This window comes from Mus pahari, chromosome 8 (genome assembly GCF_900095145.1).
Source record: "Mus pahari chromosome 8, PAHARI_EIJ_v1.1, whole genome shotgun sequence".
Classification (NCBI taxonomy): Eukaryota; Metazoa; Chordata; class Mammalia; order Rodentia; family Muridae; genus Mus; species Mus pahari.
The window spans coordinates 23,471,715-23,497,649 of record NC_034597.1 but is presented as its reverse complement, the minus strand read 5'-3'; the positions used below and the strand labels follow the sequence as shown (position 1 = coordinate 23,497,649).

Below are 25,935 nucleotides of genomic sequence, written 5' to 3'. Positions count from 1 at the left end.
GGAGACTAGCAGGACCATGAGGAGTTCAAGGGCAGCCTAAGTTAAAAAGTGAGACACTGTCTAAAAACCCAAACGGGAAGGGAAATGTAGTCATAAAAGACAGTTCTCCACTGATAATGATAATAGTATTAACAATATAAGAAAAAATTACTTTAACAAAAATTTTTTTTAAAAAAATTACTGAAACAAAATTTCAAACCCAAATTATCTACCTAAGACAAGCATTTAAAGTCATTAAAGTAGCGGCCGTGGAGGCGCATGCCTTTAAAAAAAAAATCATTAAAGTAAAATAAAATTCTGTTGGTATGAAAAATTGTATATACTTTCCTCAGACCCTTTTAAAAAGTAGTATTTTAAAGCCATAATAATAATAATAATGATGATGATGATAATAAGCACACTTTTACCTTATCCCAGAAATCAACCAATGCTGTAAAGTCCCATTTCTTAGAATATGCCACATTGTATTTCAGAATCGCATCCTATGGAAAAAATAGAAACAAAAATCTTGTAACACTTTTAAGTTATATTTTGCAAATTACTTCCAGTAAATTTCTTAATGCTAAGCAAGTTTCCTTCTGACATTATCTATTCCACATTAGTAGCTACGGAGAACAGATTGCAGACTAATTTATTATTCACATAAGACAAATGAGATTATAAATGTTAAGCAATAGGAAGAAAACATAATTACCCTAAATCATGCATTCTAAATGGGGACAATGTACTCCAACTGGACAAAAATCAGACCTTAGGGAATTAAAAAAATAAAGAAATTACAATGATTTGTGGTTGACATCATATGTTTTATGCATATATATTATATGTTGTCTATTTCTCTCTGTGCACACACACATATGTATATTAAGATCACTATACACACAGAGTTATCCATTTAGATATTCTCATACACAACAGATATATGGTTACTTGTAGCACTAAAATACCACTGGGGAAGGAATAAGGAAAGAAAATGTTTAAAAGAAAAATGGTTGAAGAACATTATCTTAAAGTACAAATTGGTATTTTCCCCTCACATTAAGCTGTGTGTGTACGTGTGTGTGTGTGTGTGTGTGTGTGAGAAAGAGGACAGGGCAAGAGAGAGAGAGAGAGCAATCGAGCACGCATGGCTGTATGTATTGATATGTTCCTGTGGATAAGTAGATAAGTATGTGCATTTAAGTATAAAGGCTAGAGGTCCATGGTCAGTGTCTTTTTCACTTGTTCTTCACTTTATTTTTTGAGACAGGGTCTCTCCCTGACCCAGAACTCACTAACTGAAGACTAGCTGGCCAGAGAGCCCCATGATCTGCCTATCTCCATCTCCCTAAGCACTGAAGTTATAGACACACACTCAGCCTTTTTAAATGGGTTCTGGGGAGCCAGATTCATGTCCTTGTGCTTGTATGGCAAGTATTTTATTGACCAATCTATCTTCTAGGCTCTACTATTAACTATTTTTATGAAGTATAAAATATAACTTTGTTAGTATAGAAAAGGTATATATACTTTTTTCAAACCCTTCTACAGAGCTGAATTATTTTACAGCCAAAGAAGTAAGCACGCTTCTATTTTAGCACAGAAATCAACCACAGCTGTAAAAAACTTTGTATAATGACACAAAGCCTAACAGTTCACACCAATTATATATTTATATAGAATGGTAAATCAAACTATGCAATCTACTGGTGAAAGTTTTAACTATCTTGAGTAAATGACTATACACTGGGTTTCCAGTTAGATATTCATAAAACAATCCATCAGTTGTGCAGAAGAAACTACTATTTATAATTAGTTCTTATCTAATTCTTTAAAATACCTACTTGCTCATATTTTATATCATTAATAAACTAATAAGTAGAATTCAGTAACCAACTACATTGATAATTCATTTTTTTTCTGAGGGAATATACAAGGCTATAATTCTCTAACAAAATATGCATGTTTATGCCTATTATAGATATTAGGGGGGGGGAATCTAATGATTACCCTATGCTCTTTTTTTTTTTTTTTTTTTTTTGGTTTTTCGAGACAGGGTTTCCTCTGTATATCCCTGGCTGTCCTGGAACTCACTCTGTAGACCAGGCTGGCCTCGAACTCAGAAATCCACCTGCCTCTGCCTCCCAAGTGCTGGAATTAAAGGCGTGCGCCACCACGCCCGGCTTACCCTATGCTCTTAAATAAAAAATTAACATCCTAAGACAGCTGACAGACCTTAAAAATCTTCATTTTGAAAGAGCCAATTTAAAGAGTTCACTACAAGATTTTAAAATAAATAAATAAAAAATAAAAGACAAATGCCAGGGATAATAATGTCCCTCAGCTTTCCATACAACTTTAAAATACAGCTTTACAAGTTTATTATTGAAAGACAGTAAGTGGGTCATGGTAGTGCACACCTTTAATCCTGGCACTTAGATCTCTGTGTGTTCAAGGCCAGCCTGGTCTACAGAGTGAGCTCCAGGAGAGCTAAGGCTACACAGAGAAACCCTGTCTCAGGGGGAAAAAAATTGCTGTTTGAAAGGGATAAAATGTTCAAAATACAAATTTATACACATAACGTTTTCATGTAAAGAGAATAGGGGGAAAAAACCCACAGGAACTATAAAAGCTTAGAGCTAATGTGGCAGAAACTATGAAACCCAAGAAAGTGACCATAACAAACCAAGCCTCTAAAAAGAAATGAACACCATTTTCATAAAGCACGGACATGTGTGCAACTATTTATGTAAGTACTATGCTGTTTAGCTATAATTCTCTAACAAAATATGCATGTTTATGCCTATTGTAGATATTAGGGGGGAAATCTAATGATTACCTATGCTTTTAAATAAAAAATTTACTGCTCATATGTAAGACTAATAAATAATTAAATTCCTAAAGTAGTAAGAGCAATAAAAATAGAATATTTAATGTATATTCTAATCATTGGTAGGCTCAGTTTCCCTTTAGGCAAAAAGTGCTAAGGTCATAATTCTTTCTTGATTTCCTATTAACATGTTGCAAAAGCATAATAATTTTAAAACAAACCAAAAAAGAGGCTTAAATGAAGGAAATTGGATGGAACCAAGAAACTAAATTCTTATTGCTGGTTCACCAAATTATTCTATGTGGCTGTAGGCAAGTCATTTACAAGTCTCAATTCTTCTACTCTATTACTAGTGATACTATGGAAACCAAGAATTTTTCTAAAGAGCCTTCATAAGTGACAGGACACAAACATTGCATATGAAGATTGTTGTCATCTGGTCTACTCTATTATGATCAAAAAATGTCCCTGAGAAAGAAAACGAAAGGACCTACCTCTCAGCTCTATAGGAGACAGGATTGAGAAGAACATACCTTCAGGTTCTGGGGTCGCGTGAATTTGTTGAGAAGTGCAGTCTGAATGAGCTCCCACCTACTCCCTGCAGTTCGCTCACCATTCTTACAGGGGAAAAAAAAAGGCCAGGTCAAAGCATTTTAAGTTATTTTGTATCACAAATTCAAAAGCCAAACCCACTAAACCATGACCCAGGGACTAAAATACTTGCAGTTTTATATTTACCTCATCTTCCACAGGGTACAAGTTTTGTTCGGAACAAGGCATTTTCACATGTTTGTTATCCCACAAATCTTTGTAATGTGTTGGAAAAGGTTTCGGAACCTCTCCTGCTCTCAGAAGGTCTACCTGAAATACAATGTCAATTAAAAAAAAAAAGTGCATAAAACTAAACATTCCTTCTACAAAACAACACAAGCGAAGCAGCTCAAGCAGATGCTATAAAGTGGAGGCCAGCTCCCAGGCAAGAAAGCTCACCAATCCCTCCGAGGGTGTGGCCACCCCCGCTTTAGCAATCACCATGTCTTGTGATTTTTTTCCTGCACTCTGAGACCCTGTGACCTCCTCAGTGCTTGCCTAAACTTCTGTGACAGCCTCCTATCTGCCTTTTCTACCGCCAGCAGCTCCAGACACTGATACCCTGCAAAGTCTTCTTCACCTTTTGGAATAACACCATCCCTGAAAATAGCCCATTTTAGAATCTTTACCCAAGCTTCTACCAAAATACCACTCAGTCACATATCAGAAACCATACAAGTCCAGAAATACAGCAAATTCTTTCATATCACAGCTGTCTCTATGCTTGTGCGCATACAGCCTCTTCTTTCAATGAAGTTAGTAGCAGTTACCATTTCCTTACGTTATGGATTTAAATTTGAATTCTCACCTTCACAGCTAGTTTCGTTTCAGTCATCACCGTATCATCTTTATAAACTTTAAATACATAGTTAATATAGTTCTTGGTTTTAGTAGACCACTACTTGTTTTAGTAGACAACACTTGTTTTTCTTTTTGGTGTGTGTTTACATGTGTTCACATGAGTGCAGAATGCATCAGCAAGTATGTGTAGATGCATGTAAAGACCAGAGGCCATAGTGCCTTTCTCTATCACTATCCACCTTAAAAAAAAAAAAAAAAACATCATGTGTGTAAGACACATGTGCCATAAAGTGAGTGTAAAGATCGGTGATTCTGAGGATCAAAGTCAGGCTGCCAGGGTTGTACGGCAAGCACCTTTATCCGCTGAGCTAACCCGCAAGCCATCCACCTTAATCCCCTTAAGTTTCTGAGACAGTGGCCTCTCACTAAACCTGGGGCTCTCTAAAATGCCAGATGGACTGGGTGGCCAGTCTTTCCTGTATCTACTCCCTCACCTCTTAAAATTACAGGTAAGTACTGTCCCACCCAGCTTTTTAAAAAAAGATTTATTTTTACATTCATTTATGTGTATATGTCAGTATCTTATGCCATATGCACAAGAGTGCCCATAGAATTCAGAGAAGTGTGCCATATCTCCCAGAACTGGAGTTATAAGTAGTTGTAAGCTGCCCAATGTGGATGCTGGGAATCAAACTGAGGTCTTCGGAAAGAGCAGCAAGTGCTCTTAATTGCTGAGCCATCCCTCTAGCCCTCTCCTGGTTTTTATATGAGTTTGGAGATCCAATCACAGGTCCTCATGCTTATGTGCCAAGCATTTTACCAATTATGTCATCTCCCTAGCCCTAATACAGGTAAAAACCTTCACTGAAATTAAATTTCTTGAGGAATAAGTATTTAAATTTTTTCACTAGCAGATTTAAGATAGAACCTGGCATACACATATATACGTATGTATGTGCCAATGTAAACATACAATAAGCATTAAGTTTTGAAGAAAAGCATAAGGTTTTCATTTCATTCTAGGTATTTTAAATAAATGAAATCACACAACATATGTTTTGGGTCTGTCATTTTCATTTCTCAGAATGTTTTCATGTATGTACTACAGTTCACTGCAGAGAATAATCACTTAACAATTATTTTAAAGTGTAATATGCTATGAATGAGCACTATGTGATATTATACAGACCTAGTCTAGAAAGATTCAATAGGGTGAGCTGAGGAAGACTTCATTAAGGTTATGACAGCATAGCTGAACTCTAGGGGAGAAAGAGAAGCTAACTGGGGGTAGAGGGCAATAGTCCCAGTGTTGTTTCTGGTTCATTCTGACCCAGAGCAACACCCAGAGGACCATGTATTAGAGGCTGAGTACCCAGGCCCTGGTACTATGGAAGGTGTTGGAACCTTTGAGACCACTTCTAGTGGAAGTAAGTCTCTGACCTCTTCCTTTCGATTCTTTGCTTTCAGAGTGCCAAGAGATGAAGAAGCATCCTCCATCATGCTCCCTTGTTGTGATGTACTAGGTAGCCACAGGCCAAGAGCAGCAGACAAAGCAATCATGAACTGCGTCCCAGAAACCCTGAGCCAAAATAAACTTTGCTTCCTATGGGTTTACTACCTCAAGTGTTTTGTCATAGTCACAGAAATCTGACCACAAAAGAAAACTGGTACCAAGAAGCAGACTCTGTACAGTATCTCATGATGCAGTTCAGAAATATTTGGGATTGGTTTGAAGAAACAAGCTAGAAAAAAAACTTAGAATGCTATAAACGGGCCATAAGTAATGAAGGTAGCTCAGAAGACCAGAATGCTGATAGAATGTGGACAGTAAAGGCTGTGTTGATGAGGTCTCAGAAATGAGGATTCTACTATCAGACTAGAAGTCATTTGTTTCATTCTAGCAGATGATTCGTCCATGTTCTATCCATCTGCTAAGACTTTCTATGAGGCTGTTCTAAATGGCAAGATGATTTGTCAAATATGAAAGAACGGTAAAGCAGCAGAACAGTGAAGCTGTGCTGTGGCTTAACATGGCTGCTTTAACCACATTTATAGTAAGACTAGAGAACAAACAGATCTGAAAAGCTAATAGTTTAGGGGGAAAGCGTGGGGGTGGGGGTGGGAGTGGGCGGTGAAAGGAAAGTATTGTTGCTAAAGTGATTATCACCACTAAAACAACGCCGAGTATTTTGTACTTGGACAATAACAAAGATACCTGAGGGCTTCTCAAAACCTGCAAGGCCTTTCCCAACCAAGATTTCACCTGTCGCAGGCTCAAAGATTAACAATAAAATAATAAAGATAAAAAGTACAGGTTTTGTTTCAAAGACTTTCCAAGACAGTCACTGGGGAAGAGATCTAGAGTTCTTGCCTGCACGAGGTCACCAAGGAACTGTTTTTCCATGTTAAGTCAGAAGATTCAAAGCTGCTATATAGTTCGGGGGAATCCCACACAGCTCTCACAAAGCAACAGGCCTCAGCACTGTTCATGGTTTTAATTTTCTATGAGTGTACCACGAAAGCTGGAGTCATGGTGGATGATCCCCCTGAGATTCAAAGCAGAGTCTAGAAGGCCAAGCAGTATGTAACAAGCTCCACTGGAGACCCTAGGAAACCAACCAGGGCAGGGCGAGCCATAAATACAAAAGGAGTTCAGGAGCTATGCAAAGAAAGGAATGAGGAGTTATTGCTTTATAGACATAGAATTTCCATTTGGGAAGATGGAAAGTTCTGGAAATGGATATCAGCGATGGTTGTTCAACACTGTCAATACTCTTAATGTCACTGAATCACACACATAAAAATGGTTACAGTGGCAAACTTTGTATGATGTATATTTTACCACAACTTAACAAAAAGTGAAACCGGTTTTAGACATGTTGAGTCTGAATACCCGTGAGGTGGTAATGGAGAATGCTCAGAAGGATCTAATAAAAGAGCAAAAGTGGAAAATGTTCTGAACCATAAATAACTCTGAACTTTTTTTGTTTTACAAAATAACAATACCAATTATATTGGTATAAAAATATAATCAAGTGGAAAGAAAAGAAGTAGAAAAATCTTTGCTCTTGGTAAGAGGCAATACCCACCCGAACAGTTACTGTGTGATTTGCAGATGGTCTTAAGGAAGGCAAACGGATCCCACACCGAGGCATTCTTCTCATTTCCTCAATAGGAGTTCCCAGCCACTTCTTATCTGGAGGGAGGTTAGGTGGGATGTATTTTGGGATCTTCCTTTCGGTTCTTTGATGTCTGACTTCACATTGTTCTTTTCTAAGGTCAAGGCAAATATATTCAGTCACGAGCTAGTTAGCTACTGTTTCGGTTTTCTTAAATATGCATTCATAAATTTACAAAGAATGTTACTGTCTTTGTGTGTCAAACTTGCTTTATAAGGAAGACTTAAAATTTTAAAACCCCAGAACTTGTTTCCAATAGCCTAAAGAAACTTCAAACATACAAATCACCTTTAAAAACAGAAATGACTCATAGATGTCACAGATCATAGAATCAGTACTTCACAACCATTTCAACAAAGTAAACTTAGTATCATAAGCTACAAAAAATACCTTGGAAAATTCCTTATGTAATAACTGCAAAAATACATATTCAAATACACATGAAAAAAATCCGAGTAGTATCATCTACAGTTACAGGGTTTCAGTGAAATTCCTCACCCCAAATCTCAGTTTTCTCATTAATAAAATACAGTATTACATGCTTGCCTGTCAGAGCATTAGAGATAAAAGAAGCCTTTGATAGATGATAAATAACAACTAAAGTCAACAAAATATTTTCATCTTTTAATAATGCCCACAAACTCCATAACAAAATCGATGAAAATTAAACCTGACTACCAATTAAACATCACTTCTTGTTTTCTGATTCTGCTTTTTAGAATTTATACTTTGAAATCTAGACTTAAATTTAGTTTAGCATATAATGTTACTAAAAATGCAAATGATTTACAATAAATGATCGCTTTCTTAATCCCCTCTACAAAATATAAAACTACATCATGCTAAGAGGGTACTCCTAACAGGGGGGCGAGGGGATTACCTTCTGTCCTCTGACTTGGGAATTCTCATGAAATGATCTGTAATTTTAGAATCCCTTTTTCCATGCTGCTTGGAACTTCTACACTCTACATTAAGGCTAGAAAAGTTTCCAGATGGCTTGGCATTTAAGTCACTGGTCCCAGCATTACTCTCTCCTTCAAATTGGAAATGCAATCTAACTTCACTTCCCTTAGTCAAATACCGTTTCCTAAGATCGCCGTCAGCTTCTCTTGCTTGGCAACTTGAAAGTTTATTTGCTGTTTGGGAGGAACGATCATCTTGCTCATCAAAGACTGGACTTGCTTCTTCATCTGCTTCTGAGTCTTGACAACTGTTCTTCGAGTTGTCTACATCCATTGGTGACTCAGGCTCACTTTCTTTCTCAAATGGAGGCGAACCACCTAGGCTGCTTTCTTGTCCAGTCAATTTGTTGTCATTTTTTGGTCCAGTTCCAATGTCCTCTGCACCACCATCTGACAAAGGACTCTCTGGTACCACATCCACCTCCTCCTGTTGACAGCCTATACAGTCTTTCACAGACTGGCAAGATCCGCTGCACTTACAGTTGCTCCTGGCTTGCTCATCTCCTACTGTTGGCTTTGTATTTGCAAGTTTTATAGGTGTAAGAAACTGTTGATTGTCTCTGTCTTCTTCATTATCTGTGTCACTGTGATCATCAGTGTGGGGTGACTGATCAATGTTAGCATTACTAAGCTGCTTTGGTAGCTGAGTCACTGTGGGAGGCTCACTTGCCAAAAGCTGTTCTGCATGCTTCCCTTCATTTTGCCACTTGCACATACTTGCAGTCTGCTGTTGGTTCAAATACTGTGTACCCTTTTCTGTGGGTGATTTATCAAGATTTAGCTGAGGAACATTTTCCAATTTTTCCACCTTATGTGGGTAAAAGTTATCTTTCTGCACAGAACTCATCATGGAGTCAATCCTTGTATTGTTGTTTTCTTTACTGTAAGAGAACAGAAACAACTAAAACCAATTCATTACAAAAGATAGAAAGAGAAGTGATTAAAGTACTGACCACCACCATAGTGAGACGTTTGCCCTGTGATGACCTAAATGCACAGCATCCTGTTCACTGCTCTGCACCTGTGCACTTGTCCACACAGTGCCCTCCCTCCCCAGGGCTGGTAGACAGCTACCTCTCCTTCAGATCCTAGGGTTGCCTCTATGTCCTATTTCAAGGCCCAGGCAAAGCTGGTGACTGGTCTCTTCTATATGCTAGCCACCAGTCACAGCTCTCCTTGCCCATGCCTTCACTGATGCATTCACCTCACGAAGCAGTAAGTATGTGTTGTGTCTGTAACCACTACTGTACATAGTATAGAAATGATTTAAAATCAGAAACTATTTCTCTTTTATCTCTTTATCTCACAAATACATGAGGGTCTCTACATATAAAAAAGCTGAAAAATATTTAAACTTTAAAAAGTTAATGAGGAGGGCCGGGCGTGGTGGCGCACGCCTTTAATCCCAGCACTCGGGAGGCAGAGGCAGGCGAATTTCTGAGTTCGAGGCCAGCCTGGACTACAGAGTTAGTTCCAGGACAGCCAGGGCTACACAGAGAAACCCTGTCTCGAAAAACCAAAAAAAAAAAAAAAAAAGTTAATGAGGATAGATGAAGAAAGACAAAAAGAAATTAAAAACAAAAAATAGGCAAGATAAACCAACTCCACCAATATGCTAGTCATTTCTCCATATAGAAATGTCTTTTATACCTTTCTGATTCAGCTGTCTTGGGTCCTTTAGTATCCATCCAAGAGGTAATAGTCTTTTGTTTGAAAACTACAAAAAAAAAAAATCAAAATTAAAAATTAAATATATATATGCATATATAGAAAACATATATAGCCTATTATATATATGGTCTTTTGCTAGGCTCTGTGGGCTAAACAAAAAATAGCTACTCTTTCCAACTTCAAGTATTAAGAGATAAGACAGGGGCTGGAGAGATGGCTCAGTGGTTAAAAGCACTGACTGCTCTTACGAAGGTCCTGAGTTCAAATCCCAGCAACCACATGGTGGCTCACAAACATCTGTAATGGGATCTGATGCCCACTTCTGGTGTGTCTGAAGACAGCTACAGTGTATTTATGTATAATAATAAATAAATCTTTAACTAAATTAAAAAACAGAGAGAGAGATAAGCAGGAAGAACTAATGCGTCAGTACAGAATTAAAAACACCCCCTAGAGAGCTGTACAGCCAACTGTTTAGGATCACAGGCTCCAGACTCAGAACATCTGGATTAGTCCTGTCTGCCTCACTGGCTTCCTTTGAGACTATGTAAAAACAAACAAACAAACAAACAAAAAACCACTTTTCTCTGTCTTAGATATCTCACTTATAAAGTATACATATTAACAGCATCTTTTATGGGGTTAACGTGAGGCTTAAATTATTAATAATTGGAGAAAAGGACTAGGACACTCTGTGATATATACTCAGAAAAATGTTAGTCTTTAATTATTATTAAAAGAGGACTTGATCTGAATCAAGGTATTTCCAGAAAAAAAAAAAAAATCAAGATAAGAAAAAGTGGTACTAATTAAAGAGTTCTTGAAAGAGGGAGTGCTGGAATTTTGCTTTGAAATTTAAACAGGCAGCTACATAAAAGGAAAGGTAACAATGGCAAAGAAATAAAAAGAACTGGGAAAGGAATAAAAAAAAATTAATTTGAAGGTCATCTAAGACCATATCACAGAAAGCATCCTGAAGGACCCATAGAAACACAAGTACAAAAAGAGGGTTAGAAGTTACACTTCAAGCCATGAGCCCAGAGTGCAAGGCTAAGAAAAGCGCTTATCAACACAAACCAGTCAGAGAGCTGCCAGTCAGGGTCAGTAGTTCTCAACCACCCAGATCATGAGAAGGCCAGCAATAAGGGAATCCTAGGGTCACGCCCACACCCAGTAATCTGGAATCTTTGAGTGTGAGAGAAGAATGAAAGGAACTGAAATTCTAAACTGTGAATGTGTATGTATTAATAATGAACTAAATTGAAAAGTTACTGGCTGAAGCACAAAAATAACTTCTTTTGAGATAAGTACAATTTAATATAGTCATCACAGACTTCAAGCTTGAAGCTTAAAAGACCTGAATGATCATACTAACACTGAGGTATTTCCCCAATTAGGCATTGGGAAAAATATGACTAGGTTGATTATGAAATACTAAATTTTAGATACCAAAGAAATGACTGAATGGATATGACCAGAGGCAGAAAACAAAATAATGAGCTCACAAATATAAATCACGTTTACATAACCATTAGAAATACATATGGGGCTGGTGAGATGGCTCAGTGGGTAAGAGCACCCGACTGCTCTTCCAAAGGTCCAGAGTTCAAATCCCAGCAACCACATGGTGGCTCACAACCATCCGCAACAAGATCTGACGCCCTCTTCTGGAGTGTCTGAAGACAGCTACAGTGTACTTACATATAATAAATAAATAAATAAAATCTTTAAAAAAAAAAAAGAAATACATATGCTGGTTTTATTATACTGGACATGAATTAAATGTGTCTATTGTAGTATTAAATCTTAATCATTCTTGGCTGTCCTCGAAGTAGCAATATTAATCTAAACTTAAGTCATAGATCCATTCTTATTTTCCTATTTTACCTTAAGTAATATAATATGAACAAAACAGATACAGGCCCAAATAATTTATCCATCACTGAGATAAGCACATAAGTGAAAGACATTTCAGGTATGAGAACTTGAGATGTATATATTTGAGTTTTAGATAATTTCTATCTTCCACAAAAGTACTGAAGTATCATACTTTTCATAAAACAGTAAAACTAAAAAAAATGTGATTAGTACTCTTTAACTGATTTCCATTACAAAAAATAATTTGCATAGATCTTTCTTGTTAAGTACCACTCTGTGATTTATTTTTTATGTCTCCTACAAATTAGGCTTCAAAAAAACTATCAGTTGTCTGAGGATAAAGGGTTAGATGATGAAATTTTTTTCTATAGTTCTATCTTTTCTATTTAATTCCATTAGATGGATCCAATGTTCAAAATGCAACTTTGTGAGCCCCAGTGCTAATTTGGACCATTTCAGATTTTAAAAATTTCAGATTAGAGGTGTTTAACCAGTTTGGTCTATGAAAAGTTCCAAACTCTGAAAAACTCCAAAACGTGAATCATCTCTTACCCCAAGCATTCCAAGTATGGGATACTACACCTAAATCAAGTTTACAAAGTATAGTTCAGAAAATCCTCAAATTTCAAACTGCCAAAACACTATTTTTGGATCAGAATTTAAAACTTCTGTAATATTAGGATTAGATGAGGCTTCAATGGCTAGGCTCTTTGTAGTGGTTTGCATCAAAATGGTCACCATAGTCTCATATATTGAATGCTTCATCACCAGGGAGTGGATCTATTTGAAAAGGATTAGAGGGTGTGGCCTTGCTAGAGTAGGTCTGGTACTGCTGAAGTAAGTATATAATGGAGGTTGGCTTTGAGGTTTCAAGAACGTACATCAAGTTCAGAGTCTCTAGCTGCCTGTGATCAGGAAGAAACTCTCAGCTAATGTTCCAGGGCCATGCCCTGGACATAATAATAATGCCCAAGACGCTGAAACCCTAAGCAAGCCCCCAGCCAATTTTGATCTTGGTGTTTCATCACAGCAATAGAAACCCTAACCAGGACAACACAGGTACACAGTGAGTCCTTTCAGTTCTGGACTGAGACCTCTCTATCTAGTTACCAGCATTATTATGGTCAAGTTATTTGAGTCCATTTCCTTACCTAGGAATGCAGCTCTCTACTACTGAGGAGTACATGTTTTAGTAAGAATACAAAAGTAAGGGGCTGGAGAGATGACTCAGTGGTTAAAAGTACTGACTGCTCTTTCAGATTCAGAGATCCTGAGTTCAATTTCCAGCAACCACATGGTGGCTCACAACCGTCTGTAATGGGATTCGATGCCTTCTTCTGGTGTGTCTGAAGACAGCTACAGTGTACTCACATAAAATAAATATATAAATAAATCTTAAAAAAAAAAAAAATACAAGTAAGAGAAAACATTGTGTCCAGGCTACAAAAGAATTATTCAATAAATACATTCTCTCCTAACACTTAAATCCAATCTCTTTTATAACTGATATGATTCTGATAATTCTGATTTACTCTCAGTGCATATCATTCACACTGTGCATATCATCCACTGTGGTACAATGAGGTGATCCAAATAGTTAAAAATAGACACAAAGGACATAAAATACAGTAAAATTCACCTGCATTTTCAAGGAGCACCTCACTTCCAGAAAGTCTCCTATAGCAATTGGTTAAGTTATTTGCCATCAGAGATGTGAATAGCATGCTGAGTTCTGCCTAAGCAGAGATGTCAATCAATGTATGAGATATAGCCATGAAAACAAAAAGATACTGAATAGACTTTCTCTACTCCACCCACTTCTAGGATACCTATACGTAAAAAATTTAAATACCAAGTTCCAGAAAGAATTCTGAGATTTGCAACAATGGTTTAGTATTAAAATTTAGACTCTGAACATTCTGTTCACTGGTGCTTTGGAAGGTATACAAAAAAATACCACAAATGTGAATATTAACTTGATTTCTCTTTGGCAGAAAACTTAAGATCCAACTAATGAGAAAAAGTTGGTAGCCCCAACAGCTCTCAGCAAGCATGCAAATAAAGTTAGTAAGACTGCAGATTACCTAGTCACAGAAGTCAGGGCCATTATCTATAGTTCTTCAGTTCCTGCTCCTTTATAGCAAGTCTCTGAAATCTACATCCTAAATTTAAAATCCATTCATTGCTTATAACCTTAAGTACTTCACTTATTGGGCAACTGTTCTATAGTTCCTGGAACTGGTCCCTCTGTTTACAGTATGAACTTTCTTTAACCCAAAGTTTTACAAACTAAAAATGACAAGCATTTATTAAACAGTAAAAAATATAAGAATCTATTACACATATTACACCTAATAAGGATGTTATTTCATGAAATATTTCAATCTTATATTTGGCATATTTATGGTACTAAATTACAGCTATTACTGCTTACCAGAAAAATATAGAGTGGCCTGAAGTTTTAAAAGCCCAAAAGCTACAGCTTAATCCACCCTTCTAAAACATTTAACTAAATGGCATTCTTTTGCTTTGTTTAAAAGCTTCCAGGAGGCCCATTAAATAAAGAATAAAGTATAATTCCTTTCAATGGCACTTAAGTTCGTCCACAGCAAAGCTCACCCGAGCCTTCTGTAACCCCATGTCCCAGTTCCAACAGTATTTAGGTATGCTGTTCCTTCTAGCTATGTTACACCTACCTCTCTCATTTATACTGGGCATCCTATTATTTCAAGACTCGAACCAGGCCAGAGGCAGGAATGTACCTGATTAAGTCCCTTTAATTTTTGTATTTAGGATGTGGGTCTGAGCTCCAGACCAAATGGGACTACACAATGAGTCCTTGTCTCAAAACAAACAAACAAACAAGAACAACAAAAAAAACCCACCTACTTCGAGTCTGCTTCTTAGTGTTCCCAAGAAAGACAAGAGTCCACTCTCTGCCCTGGTCTCTGCCCGGCCTCTTACACTGCGCACCAATGCATGCTTTCAGCAATGTTCTTGACTCTGCGTGAAAGAACAGCTAGGCTTTTCTCATCCTCACTGAGCACTCCTCTCAGGCCTCTCCTAAAAGGCTGGTGTTCCTAAAGGCTCTGGCCTTGGCTGCTTTACTGTCTCTAACTATTGTGTGCTAAACCACACTTATAGAGTCCATTACACTTAATCACCAAGAGCTCCTCCACTTCTCAAGCATAGGTGTATTTCTTCTGAGCTACAAAAGGACGGCATTCCCTCCAGCATGCATCCACTTCTGTTCACTACTGCCTGCAGTAGAGTCTAAGTACAAACCATCCCCCATCTAGACCAACTCCTTTAGTCCTGAGATTTCAACCAAGTTTTCTTTTCCATTCTCCATACACCAACCAAGTTCAAGAAAGCAAGACTAACCAAGCCCTTGTCTTCCCCCACCCCTTCACACAACCGAACACTCCTTAATAGCCTCTCAATGCCCCAATAACGTAAAATTCAAACTCCTTAGTAATGTCCACAGTACCATCCATAGCTCAGCAGAGTAGGATCACTTTTTCCTAATTCTTTGCTGCCCATCTCTCACTATTCCACCATTGATTCTACGCACCAGCTGCATATCTGAAGTACCCCTTTACTTTCTTCTCCAATACTCACAGTAAGTACGAAACCTTCTGGACGACTATCTTCGACCTCCTCCCTAGGTTAAGTATACTTAACCCCTACCAAATCAATGGCTCCTTCACGAAGAAGAACATCCATTACTCTCTGTTACATATATTTGACTTGTGCTATTGTTTAGCGCTCCTCACAGATTTCAAGGTATGAGAGAAGAGACCAAGTTCCTCGTGTTCAACATCGTGTGCCAGGGGACAAATACAATCCAGTAAGCTAAGGCTAACAGCTCTGCACTCTGGAAGTCAGCACTCACTGAGTATACTGCAACAACGTTCTTTACGATTGTTGGAGACTGAAGCGCCCTTCTGCTTCACATACACAACGAGACTTCCTTAATAGGGCAAATTCTCTATCCAAGGCAAGAAAAGCATCCAGGGGAGGTTCGGTAAGCACCTGTCCATCAAAGTTTTCCACATGCCACTAGAACAATTGCAGCCCCTCTCATTGGAGTGGCATCTAGTGATTGAGCATCGGGGTCATCAGAGTGGCGGAAACAAGATCAGTTAGGAGTGACTGGAGTCTCATAGCCCTCACACTGAAACAAGGACAAAGTTTTGTTGTTGTTGTTGTTTTTTAATTTTCCCACGTACCAAACGAGGTGGCGCTGCCTCTGTGCGGTCCCGCCCGCCCCGAGACGCAGGCTGGCGAGGACGGCGGGACCCTGAACTGAACGGGAGCGTCCTGGGGGTCGAGAACGCGCCTCTGCCTGCCAGGGAAGCTCCGGGAGTCCGAGGCAGTCGGCGCAGAAGTTCCAGCGGCGGCCCAGCGGGGCCGCTTGGTGCAGGGCTCCCAGCCGGGGCCCGCACTCATGCTGGGACCCGCAGCACACAGTCCCCGGGCCGGCCCGGGCGGAGAGCCTCATTCACTAACCCGGACGGGGACGGACTGCGCCTCCTTCTCGGCGCCCCGCGCACCATTCCCTCTCCGCAGCGGCCCGCTCCGGAGGCTGCCGCTCCTCGGGCCTTCGAGCGAGACCCTCGCTGCGCAGCCGCTGGCCTCCGCTCGGCCGCAGGGAGCCCACCGGCCCCGGGACGCGCCGCTTCCACTCGGGTTCCGGGCTCGGGCTCCGGCTCCAGGCTCACTTTCCCACCACCGGAAAGCAGCCGCAAAGTCTCGCGCTTCCGACTTCCGGGCCGCACACAGCCGCAAAGCGGAAGTGCGATGCTTCATGGGAGCCGGCGCCCGGAAGGTCAGCGTGTTGAAGGTGGCAGGAGCAACGCGGGGCTTCCCGCTGTTGCTTGTCGGGGGGCCACGGCCGAGCACACGTCCCCGGCCTGAGGTGGTGGTGGCGAGCCCACCGCCGTTTGCTGCGACCTCATGGAGGGTGGCGGAGGAAGTGGCAACAAATCCACCGGCGGGTTAGCTGGCTTCTTCGGAGCGGGAGGAGCGGGTTACTCGAACGCTGATTTGGCCGGCGTCCCGCGTGAGTATCGGGCCTCGGCTGCTCGCCTTTCTGACGCCTTCCTGGGACAGCCAGAAATGTGTGGCGTCCCCTGTCCCTTTTCCTGCTCGCCGTTACGAGATTCACCGCCGGTGGTCGCGTTTCAAGGCTGAACGAATTTGGGGGATCGTAAATCCCCGGGAAGCTCTTTTAGTGACCTAGTTTCGAGAGGAAACACAAAATGTCGTCCTCTTTAGTTCCCCGGCCCTTCTCTTCTCGTCACACGCCTTTCTGTGTGCTTGGCCCTGTTATATTTCTAAACCAGTTAGGCGAAAACATTTTTCAGTGTGTGTGTGTGTGTGTGTGTGTGTGTGTGTGTGTGTGTGTGTGAGAGAGAGAGAGAGAGAGAGAGAGAGAGAGAGAGAGAGGGGAGGGGGAGGGGGGAGAGAGAATGAGAATGAGAATATTCAGAAATCGGAAGGAGCTGGGAAGCAAGTGAAACTTTTAAGAGATTTATAAACAAAGAGCCGAACAAATTCTGAAAGCGATATAAGCAAATTCAAAGATGCAGAGGCATGAATACCCAGCCTGTTGGCCCTTCTCAGCACCTAAATTTATCTTTCAGGCTTTTCATGTTTTGTAATTATGGATATTCAGCTGGATAAGTAGAACCTGGGAGTTAATGTTTAATAGCCCTTACTAAAGTGAGTGTTTCTTCTTGTTAACCTCTAAGTAAAACCTTTACACTTAAAAACATACAGAAGAATGCCGGGTGTGGTGGCGCATGCCTTTAATCCCAGCACTCGGGAGGCAGAGGCAGGCGGATTTCTTGACTTCGAGGCCAGCCTGGTCTACAAAGTGAGTTCCAGGACAGCCAGGGCTACACAGAAACCCTGTCTCGAAAAACGAAAAAAAAAGAAAAAGAAAAGAAAAAACATACAGAAGAGCTAAGATGAAAGGATGGACTATCCAGAGACTACCCCACCCGGGGATCCATCCCATCATCAGCCACCAAACCCATACACTATTGCACATGCCAGCAAGATTATGCTGAAGGGACCCTGATATAGCAGCCTCTTGTGAGGCTATGCCAGTGCCTGGAAAACACAGAAGTGGATGCTCACAGTCAGCTATTGGATGGAACACAGGACCCCCAGTGGAGGAGTTAGAGAAATTACCCAAGGACCTGAAGGGGACTGCAACCCTATAGGTGGAACAACAATATGAACTAACCAGTACCCCCAGAGCTCGTGTCTCTAGCTGCATATGTAGCGGAAGATGGCCTAGTCGACCATCATTGGGAAGAGAGGCCCCTTGGTCTTGCAAACTTTATATGACCCAGCACAGGGGAAGGCCAGGGCCAAGAAGTGGGAGTGGGTGGGTAGGAAAGCAGGGGCAGGGGGGAGGGGGTATAGGGAACTCTCGGGATAGCATTTGAAATGTAAATAAAGAAAATATCTAATAAAATAAAATAATAAGAAAAAAAACTTACAGAAAGCCATTTGATAACCCTAATGTCTGCTGTCAAAACTGACTCCAGGACACAATTTATGTGTATCTTAGGATTTCTTAGTTGCATAAAGTGAAGGGCACTACTTAAGGTGACAGAGCAAGCATGCTACTGAGGAGAGTAACGTAAGGACACTGAAGTTAGTGGTAGGTGTCATGGCAAATGAAATAGGACCCTGAGGTGGTGGTGGTGATGGGTGATGAAGGCTGTTGGAGATCAGGTCGGAGAAAACAGCTTGGGAGTTGGTGTTAGAGCTGTGGCCTGAATTTAGCAACAAGTGTTTGAGAGGACAAACCTGGCGTGTTTCTTGAGCAGGTATTGGGTCAGTTTGTCTTTAGATTTGCAAGGGAGTGAACTGATACAAGAGTGATTGTAGGAGTTGAGAGGCTGGAAACAGCAAGGGAAAGGGGATTGGATTGGATCCAATTGTAGGTGGAAGCCAGTAGGGCTGATTTCCCAATTTCTACAGAGAAAGTGTGTTGAGGGGGTAAGAGAAAGTAAGTAAGAAACCATTGGTATAAGATGGGATGCTTGTGTAACAATTGGAAGTCTGAAATAACAGGACTTAGAATTGATGAATAGAGTCATGTTTTGTGCATACATTTGTGAGCAATCAACCAAGATATAGAAGGACCCCAAATAGTATATTTAAAATCTATGAACATTAATTTTTCTTGCTGGATTATTTTGTCTTCAAAGTTGGTAGATTTAAAGTTAACCTGAAAGTTTGTATTATCTATTCCATTAAGTTTCATCCCTGGGTGAAAATAGGGATTCTCCTTGCCATAATAAAGGGATTCTGTTAGCAAGATTGTTAGAAATGCAATGTGGACGAACTGCTTTGATAAACTTTTCTACAATCAAAAACCTAGGGCTGAAGAGATGGCTCAGCAGTTATGAGCACTGACTGCTCTTCCAGAGGTCTTGAGTTAAATTCCCAGCAACCACATGGTGGCTCACAGCCATCTGTAGTGAGATCTGACGCCCTCTTCTGGTGTGTCTGAAGACAGCTACAGTGTACTCATACACATAAAAATAAATAAATCTTTAAAAAAAAAAAACCTAGCCCAACCAGTATTTTCCCTGAGAGACTGACTATACTTGGTTGTTATGCTAGTTAAGGAAACTGCTTTTATATACATACGTACTACGTATGTACAAACAAACATATGTAGAGAGAGGTTTGGGCACTTTCTGCCGAGACTGGTATCCTGTGCCCAATCCCTAGAACCAAACTGGTAGGTGGAAGGGACTCTGGTGAGAGAGACCTCCACATGCACATTAGTACACACAAAGACAAACTGAAGTACATGTATAAATGTAAAAAAAATTAAGCATGAACCAAAACAGTAATAACTAACCTAAGCTAATTTTCTAGGAGTTTTATGATTTGATATTAGTGCCAATATCTTAGGAAAATGTAGGGCATGGGGCAAGGCTTAATTCCTAACGAAAATTTACATTCATTGAGTTTCATGATGTGTAGCCGTTAGCTGAGTCAGTCCTGTATGAAATCCTTGCATGGATTTTGTTGCAATGTGACATTCTGTTTTCTCTCTAGTGACTGGTATGAACCCCCTGTCTCCTTATTTAAATGTGGATCCACGCTACCTTGTTCAGGTAAGATAAAGCTTTTACTAGTTTAAAGGTGTGCACCACCACAACTTCTTTAACCTATTGAATGACATCCACAGTTAATGTCATTCTTGACAATAAGAGACTGAGTCATGATTCCTCAAGATCAGGGGCAATACAGACATTTCCATTCTCTCTACTTCTCAGAATTGTCTAGGTAGCATTGCTAAAAATAAACTAAGTAGAATTTGCTCAAGCCTGGTGATGCATGCCTTTAAGACCAGTATTTGGGAGGCAGGCAGAGCCTGAGAGTTTGAGGCTACATAAATATGACCCTGTCTTTGGGAGAAGACAAAGGAGCTGCTCAGTGGTGTGCACACCCTTATTCCTAGCACTGAGAGGCAGAGAGGAGCAGACCGCTGAGGTGGAGGCAAGCTTATGTTTACAGAGCGGGTTTCAGGACAGCCAGGGCTATTCAGAGAAATCCTCTCTGGGGGGAAAAAAAAAATCTTAACTACAAAAATTTGAAGAAAAGCAAGCAAACCTTTTTAAATTAATAAATGAATTTAGCAGAGTTGTAGAATGTACGATCTATAGATATAAATCAATCTTATTTCTATACAATAGCAGTGAGCACTCTAAAGTTAGGGAAATAGTTTTATTACAGTTAGCATAAAAACACTCCCGAGCTACATATAAAGATCCTGTCACCAAAAAAAAAAAAAAAAAGAATTAAATAATGGAAAGACTTTCCATCATCTTGGAAAATTTAGCATTGATAAACTGGCAACAGTCTCTTAACTGACCTACAGATTCAGTGCAATTCCTATCAAAATCCTAAAGGTATTAGGAGGGGGTAGTTGAAATTGGTAATTAGATCCCAAAATCCATATGTTAGTGTAGAACAACCTAAAACCTGTTACTGATGCCAAGTTACTAAGGCATGTGTGGGTCAGTGCAATAGAACTGAGACTGGAAGTAAGCGCTCACGTGGGTTGCAGTCAGCTTTTCAGTGGGGGTGTCAAGGCAGTGAAGACAGGAACATCGGCATTTTCTGAAATGATAGGAACAACTAGAATGAACATGCAAACGAGGTAAGTTGAACCTCACACCATATGCATTGTTAATTCAGATCAACGGTTAATGTTGTGAGCCCCTTAGACTAAATCATAGGTACCAGTGGTTGTGACTGAATTAAAAACTATATCTTTGATATGCCACTAAAAGTACAAGTAATAAAGGGGAAAAAGTGACAGTTGAATCTAGTCAAAATTTAATTTTTTCTGTATGCTTGAGACAATATCAAGAGAGAGACAAGAGGCCTGGGCATAGTGGTACATGCCTTAAATCTCTGCATGTAGTAGGCAGAGACCGGTGTATGTCTGTTGAGTTCCAGGGCAGCCAGAGCTCTGTGAAGAGATCCTGTCTCAAAAACAAAAGAAAATGGCAACAGGACAGCCTGAAAGCTGGGGAAAATATTTCTGAAACAACTGAAAAGTGACTTGAAATTTTTACATTGAAGAGAAAAAAAAAATCAGTTATAAAATTGCATTGAATCTGAATAGCTATGTCTTCATGAAGCTATATAAATGTCTAAAAATCACATTAATTAAATATAGTCATAGGTGATAAGTCACCTTATATATACCAACATTCAGAAAGGAGATTGGGAAACTAGTAGGAATGTCAAGTGATACAGATGCTAAAACCAGGCATGGTGGTGCTCCTGCAATCTCAGCACTCAGAAAGTGGAGGCAGAAAGATCCTTGACTACATAGTAATTTTGAGAATGATGATCTTGAGATTTCTTTTTGGGTGGATGGGTGGGTTTCTTCCCCCTCCCCGCCCCCTTCCACCACAGCTTCTCCACCCCCCACATGGGTCTTGCTGTGTAGCTCTGGCTGCCCTTTCGCTCGCTGTAGATCAAGCTGACCTTGAAGTCAGAGAGATCCTGCTTCTGCCTTCCAAATGCTGCAATTAAAGGTGTGTGCCACTACTTTTGCCTGAGCCTTAGATTCTTGAGAGTTGCCCTCTCTCAGAAAGAAAAAAAGCTAGAACTGCTTTGGAAAGGCTTGGTGTTGTCTAACAATATGAGAAACAGTTATGACCTGGCACTTCTACTCTTAGATACAAATCCAACCTGACAATTATAGACACCTTAAATAGTACTCATCTCCATATGAGACATTATTTGTAGTTTCTCTTACTAGTTACTTTTTTGTTGTAACTAGTGACTTACTAGTCACTCTTACATTCATCTTGATATGGCTTGTTAAATTTGCAAGTAAATTTGTTTAAGTAACAAGTCTTCCTGTTACAAATCTCAGGAATAACCGATGTAAAAACAAAATAATTGTTTTCAACATACATATTGTTGTCAGCTTGAAATTATAAAGATTTCACATAATCGTAGCCTGGTAACTATCTCAGGTACAATGATACCTTGTACCCTTTTCATTTCTCTTCTACATAGTTGGTGTTTTAGTACCATTGTGTCCTAGAGTGTCAGCAGTACACATGTAAGAGCATCTCAGATTATTACCCCTGTATGCAGTGTTTTGGCATATTTGTCACCTTGATTGTATATGAGTTGCTGTACACTTGTCTCCAACCCTTCTAGTGTTCACTGTGATTGATACTCTTGCTTGTCCTTTTTATTTCCAATTTTTAATTAGTTGTCTATTTCTGAATTGAATTTTACCTTTTCTGGTCAAATAAAACATTTCTAAAAACAAGATGTTGAGAGTAAGTTAAAATCAGGTCATTACTTGAAAACTCAGGAAGCATTTTGTTGGTTATACAAAATAGCCAAACAGAATTTTTTTATTGTCTGCCAGACCATTTTCTATAGTGAGTATGGGGTAGCATGAATGACAATGGCCCAGTGGGCCCATTGTTAAGCAATGTGACCTTGTTAAGGGAAATGTGTTGCCAGGGGTGGGCTTTAAGGTCTCAAAAGCTCAATCCAGGCCTAGTTACTTTCCTCCTCTGCCTACTGATCCAGATGTAGGACTCTTAGCTACCTACCTCTCTGGAGCCATGTCTGCCATGCTTCCATTGTGATGATAGTGGACTAAACCTCTGAAATATATACATCCCAGCCCCAATAAGAGTTGTCATAGTCATGGTGTCTCTTCACAGCAATAGAAACCCTAAGACAGATAGTTCCAGGAACTGGGGTATTGCTATGATAGGCCTGACCATGTTTTTCTTTGGAAGAATGTGGACTTTGGGACAGAAAAGCAGAGCAGTGCTTTAAGCTTGGGTGGGTGGGCCATACTAGTTGGAGCATGGAAGACAGTAGTGCTGAGGGAGATTTGAACTGTGGGGGTCCAGCTCAAGAGGTTTCAGAGGAGAAAATATTAATATGTATCCTAAAGGCTATTATTATTGTGATAGTTTGGCAAAGAATGTGGTTACTTTCTGCCTTTGTCAGATTTATACTATGAAAGTATAGATGGAGTAAATTATTTCTGAATGAAAATCCCTCCAAAAAATTCAGTGTGTTATACTTATGTCACTTGTATTAGTCAGGCTTCTCTAGAGGGACAGAATTTATAGAATGTGAGTGTGGTGGTGGTAGGGATTTATTGAAATGGTTTATGGGCTGTGTGTAATCCACGTAGCCAACAATGGCTATCTACCAACAGAAAGTACATGAATCCAGTAGTTGTTCAATCTCTGTATAGCTTGATGTCTCAGCTGGTCTTCAGTATATGCCAGAATATCGAAGAAGGCTCTAATGCCAATGAAGGAATGGACTTGGTAGGTAGAGCAAGCTTCCATCTTTCATGTCCTTTAATTTATAGAGGCTGCCACTAGAAGGCGTGGCCCAGAATTTCCCACTTTTAAAGATCCAGATTAAAAGCAGCTCTTCCTACTTGAAGTGATTTTGGGGAAAAAAAAAAAAAAAATCACAGATGTACCCAGCTGCTTAGGTTTCAGCTAGTTGACCAGTTGACATCCAAGAAGTCACATCACTTTTGATTTATGTGTTGGCTGTTATTGCAGATAATTTTACTTTTGCTTGAAGTTGATATCTGAGTTTGTATTAATTTGGTTGTTTACTTATTTCAAAACTACTTTGAAAATTTGACCTGTAATCCAAGTACTTGGGAAACTGAGGCAGGATAATTGTGAGTTCCAGGCCAGCCTAGACTAAATAATGAGATACTGTCTCATAACTAAAAGAGAAAACTGGGGAAAAAATACAGCTATCCAAGTCTTGAGGGGATGCTCACCTTGGTTTTCCTTTTTGACCCTTAGGATACTGATGAATTTATTTTGCCAACTGGAGCTAATAAAACCCGAGGCAGATTTGAACTAGCTTTCTTTACCATTGGAGGATGTTGCATGACAGGTACTATTTTTATTTTTAGATTTATTTTATTTTACGTATATGAAAACACTGTCGCTGTCTTTCAACCCACCAGAAGAGGGCTTCAGATCCCATTACAGGTGGTTGTGGGAATTGAAAGCACAACCTCTGGAAGGGCACTGCTCCTGACTGCTGAGCCATCTCTCCAGCCCCAGTGTTTTTATTTGTAATGTCCTTAAATCCAAGTCGTTAATGGTGCTTAAAGTGAAAAGTAACTAGGATATTCTTTTTATTTTCAAAGCTTGTATTGCATTTCTCATATTAAAAAGCAACCAAAATTATTTTTAATCAAAACTTTTTTTTTTTTTTTAATGAATTGTTATGATGTGCCATCAGGGGCTGCATTCGGGGCAATGAACGGTCTTCGTTTAGGATTGAAGGAAACCCAGAGCATGGCCTGGTCCAAACCAAGAAATGTACAGTAAGTCTATATGCTTGCATATTAACCACTGCTTTGGGGTCTGGTGTTAATAAAATGCTTAGATAATTAACATTCCCCCCCACCTCTTTTTTTTTTTTTTTTTTTAATATATGGTTTTGGTTTCAAAGCATAAGGAACCAAGTTACTGGGGCTTAGCTTTGCAGAGGTGTAGATTTTGGTTAGTGTCCTCATTTAACTGGTACTACCCCAAACTGATTTCTTGGTTTATGTGTGTTCTGTTCTCCAAATTTATATGGCATTCTTTTTAAATTGTTGAGTTACTAATAGGGATTTTTGATTGTTCTTGGGCCCATAGGACTCAGAACTTGATGATATAAGCTAGATCTATTAGCTTCTTGATGACATGCTTAAATGGGGAGAGACAGAAACTCTTAAATAGAATTTCTTTCTTTAAAGATTTATTTATTATATGTAAGTACACTGTAGCTGTCATTCTAGAAGAGGGTGTCAGATTTTGTGAGCCACTATGTGGTTGCATGTGGTTGAACTCGGGACCTTTGGAAGAGCAGTTGGTGCTCTTAACCACTGAGCCATCTCACCAATCCCTTAAATAGAATTTCTACAATTCCAAGATCATTATTATATATGTATGTGCAAGTGTGCAGATATCCACATGAGCAGGTGCATGTGAAGGCCAAAGGTCAGCCTAAGGTGTCCTTTCTCAGGAACTGTGCCACTTACCCAGTGAGCCATCTGCCCAGACTCTGGTACTTAAGCATTCTTAATCTCTGAATTGTAAATGGATTGTTCTGCCAGAAGGTGGCAGCAAACGTGCTGGAGTTGGCCTTAGGAAACCTTAAAGGCTTGCCAGGTTTTGCTGTTCTTACTACTGTATGAACTCCTTTGTTGACAATTCAGATTTTGTAGTATGAGAAGCTAAAATACTGAAATAAATACCTGTGAACCCTAACTCTGCTACAACAACCATCAGCCTTGGCCAGTCACCCAGTTTCTTGTATTGAATCATTTTGAAACAAATCCCCAACCAATATTTATAATGAATTTAGAAGTGGGAAGTCAAGCCAGGCGTGGTGGTGCACGCCTTTAATCCCAGCACTCGGGAGGCAGAGGCAGGCAGATTTCTGAGTTCGAGGCCAGCCTGGTCTACAAAGTGAG

At 39.8% G+C, this 25,935-nt stretch overlaps 2 protein-coding genes across 3 annotated transcripts in view; one reads left to right on the top strand and one right to left on the bottom strand.

Annotated features, from left to right (window-relative positions):
• The window catches only part of Parg (poly(ADP-ribose) glycohydrolase), a 99,616-nt gene extending 82,995 nt beyond the window's left edge, over positions 1-16,621 (bottom strand). The window contains exons 1-7 of one of the 2 annotated variants that reach the window (XM_029541599.1): positions 16,404-16,621; positions 9,993-10,059; positions 8,261-9,223; positions 7,291-7,474; positions 3,548-3,670; positions 3,343-3,426; positions 408-482 (exon numbers count right to left, since the gene is read on the bottom strand). In XM_029541599.1, coding sequence (XP_029397459.1) covers positions 408-482; positions 3,343-3,426; positions 3,548-3,670; positions 7,291-7,474; positions 8,261-9,223; positions 9,993-10,030 — 1,467 coding nt within the window. In that variant the 5' untranslated portion in view covers positions 10,031-10,059; positions 16,404-16,621. Of the gene's footprint in view, positions 1-407; positions 483-3,342; positions 3,427-3,547; positions 3,671-7,290; positions 7,475-8,260; positions 9,224-9,992; positions 10,060-16,123 lie in introns of both variants that reach the window. The other variant, XM_021203333.2, reaches the window with a different exon arrangement.
• Positions 16,622-16,703: 82 nt separating this feature from the next.
• LOC110325513 (mitochondrial import inner membrane translocase subunit Tim23) overlaps positions 16,704-25,935 on the top strand; it is a 21,726-nt gene continuing 12,494 nt past the window's right edge. Inside the window, exons 1-4 of the mRNA XM_021203550.2 lie at positions 16,704-16,956; positions 19,986-20,044; positions 24,266-24,359; positions 24,714-24,798. Of these exons, the coding sequence (XP_021059209.1) occupies positions 16,851-16,956; positions 19,986-20,044; positions 24,266-24,359; positions 24,714-24,798 (344 nt within the window). The 5' untranslated portion in view covers positions 16,704-16,850. The remainder of the gene's footprint in view (positions 16,957-19,985; positions 20,045-24,265; positions 24,360-24,713; positions 24,799-25,935) is intronic.